We start from the raw sequence: 401 nt of genomic DNA, 5'->3' as shown, positions 1-401 counted from the left end.
GCATCGAGAGGTGCAGGTCCATCCTCTGCCCACTCCGCTGCCGCTGCCACCGCCCCCAGTGCCTGTCGGTGGTTGTGTGTGCCCTGCTCTGGGCCCTCTCCACCTCCCTCATGGCCACAGTGATTTCCGTGTGCCAGTCACATAAGCCCGAGCACTGCTGGGTGGCTCACATCTGCATGTACACCCTCAGCTCCCTCTTCATTCCAGCCATGGTCATTTCCAGCATAATTCTCTTCATTAAGGTCAAGTGTGGCTCCCAGCAGCGACAACACAAGAGGTTGGACATCGTTGTCTCCCTCACTGTGCTCGTGTTTGCCCTCCTCGCTCTCCCCCCCACCCTCTGGAATTTCCTGCGAAAATTTGGCTACTCCATTATGTCCTCCGAGCTTGTTTTCCTGCTC

General features: G+C 57.4%; 1 protein-coding gene across 1 annotated transcript; it reads left to right on the top strand.

Moving 5' to 3' along the window:
* Positions 1 to 5: 5 nt before the first annotated feature.
* On the top strand, positions 6 to 398 carry LOC103623048 (proto-oncogene Mas-like; the record flags this gene model as incomplete). Its single annotated transcript, XM_008642085.2, has 1 exon — positions 6 to 398. A coding segment is annotated over one exon (393 nt), but the record flags the coding sequence as incomplete, so codon positions are not given.
* Positions 399 to 401: the final 3 nt, after the last annotated feature.

This window comes from Corvus brachyrhynchos, unplaced genomic scaffold (assembly GCF_000691975.1).
Source record: "Corvus brachyrhynchos isolate BGI_N302 unplaced genomic scaffold, ASM69197v1 C11489477, whole genome shotgun sequence".
Classification (NCBI taxonomy): Eukaryota; Metazoa; Chordata; class Aves; order Passeriformes; family Corvidae; genus Corvus; species Corvus brachyrhynchos.
Note: the sequence above shows the minus strand (reverse complement) of the source record. Positions and strands in the feature narration are given on the sequence as shown.